General features: G+C 40.9%; 1 protein-coding gene across 1 annotated transcript in view; it reads right to left on the bottom strand.

Annotated features, from left to right (window-relative positions):
- LOC107104375 (zinc finger protein 287-like) overlaps nucleotides 1-955 on the bottom strand; it is a 3,960-nt gene extending 3,005 nt beyond the window's left edge. The window contains exon 1 of the mRNA XM_015404367.1: nucleotides 704-955. Within this exon, the coding sequence (XP_015259853.1) occupies nucleotides 704-863 (160 nt within the window). The 5' untranslated portion in view covers nucleotides 864-955. The remainder of the gene's footprint in view (nucleotides 1-703) is intronic.
- Nucleotides 956-1,170: the final 215 nt, after the last annotated feature.

The raw sequence follows: 1,170 nt of genomic DNA on the forward strand, positions 1-1,170 counted from the left end.
AAGATGACCGAAAAAATTTGATTGACAGATGACCGTTGATATATGATTGGCTGAATTTAGGCGTTCAAGCTGACGTACAACTAACTGGCCTGCATAAAATAATGAAAAAAAACCCCCACAGATTTTAAGACAGGATTTTTTTTTTATATAGAAATTTTCAAAATTTTAGGACAATATCGTCTGATAAAGAGTACCCTATACATGTTTAAGCCAGAATGATTTGACATTTAAATATGACTTCCCTACGACTTTAACACATCCGATTTACACAAGGCTTCATCCAAATGAAGGTAGATGTGAATATATAAAACACTCTGTTCGAACAGAGGGATCTATTCAGATAAAACAGATGCACAGCAGCCTACATTTCAAACCTGCTTCCAGAGAGTGAAAGTATAATGTCAGCACCAACAGATCCCTGACAGGATAGCCCTATAACCGGCTACAGATGGGCACTTTTGCACATGTAAACAGATAGATACCTCACCACCCTTAATACACATGCCGTAATAAACGAGAGCAGCAGAGTCCAATAGTGATGTTTATGTAGATAGTTTATAAAGCTTGTAAATATGAGGGCCACTATGTCTGTGGAGGAGCCGTTAGTGGCCCCTGGGGCAGACTGTCTATTAGTTTAGCTTATGCTAGTTTAGTTTAGCTTTAGATCAAATGTATCTAGCAGTCAGTCGGTGGGGCTTCCTACCGATTCTGGTGAGTTTCATCTGGGGTTTCCAGTGGCTCTCCAGCAGTCTGACGTCTTCCTCGTAGCGGACGAAGGTTTTTTCAACCTCGGTGAGGATTTCTTCAGCAGCGGCGGTTAGTCGCTCTCTGATAAACTCTCTCAGATGCTGGACTGAAGACATTGTTACTAAAACGACTGAAAAGTTGAGCCGGGATACAAGAACACAGCCGTTATCTAGCAGAGTCCTCACAGGCTGCTGCTGGAGCTCTTTGTTTTGCCTCAGACTGAGACGAAGCAGTTGATTGGTCCGTTTACCGCCCCCTGCTGGACTGGAGTGGACATTGGCAGGAAAATCACAGCGTTCCACGACTTCTAATTAACTCTGTTGTAACCTAATTTTATGTTTAGCAAAATTCTTTATTCATAAACAGAGAGTATTGAGATCATACCCAATCTTTAGTATTTTTTTTAAAATCTGAATTTAAGTT

This window comes from Cyprinodon variegatus, unplaced genomic scaffold (genome assembly GCF_000732505.1).
Source record: "Cyprinodon variegatus isolate N-32 unplaced genomic scaffold, C_variegatus-1.0 Scaffold1711, whole genome shotgun sequence".
In the NCBI taxonomy this organism is placed as follows: Eukaryota; Metazoa; Chordata; class Actinopteri; order Cyprinodontiformes; family Cyprinodontidae; genus Cyprinodon; species Cyprinodon variegatus.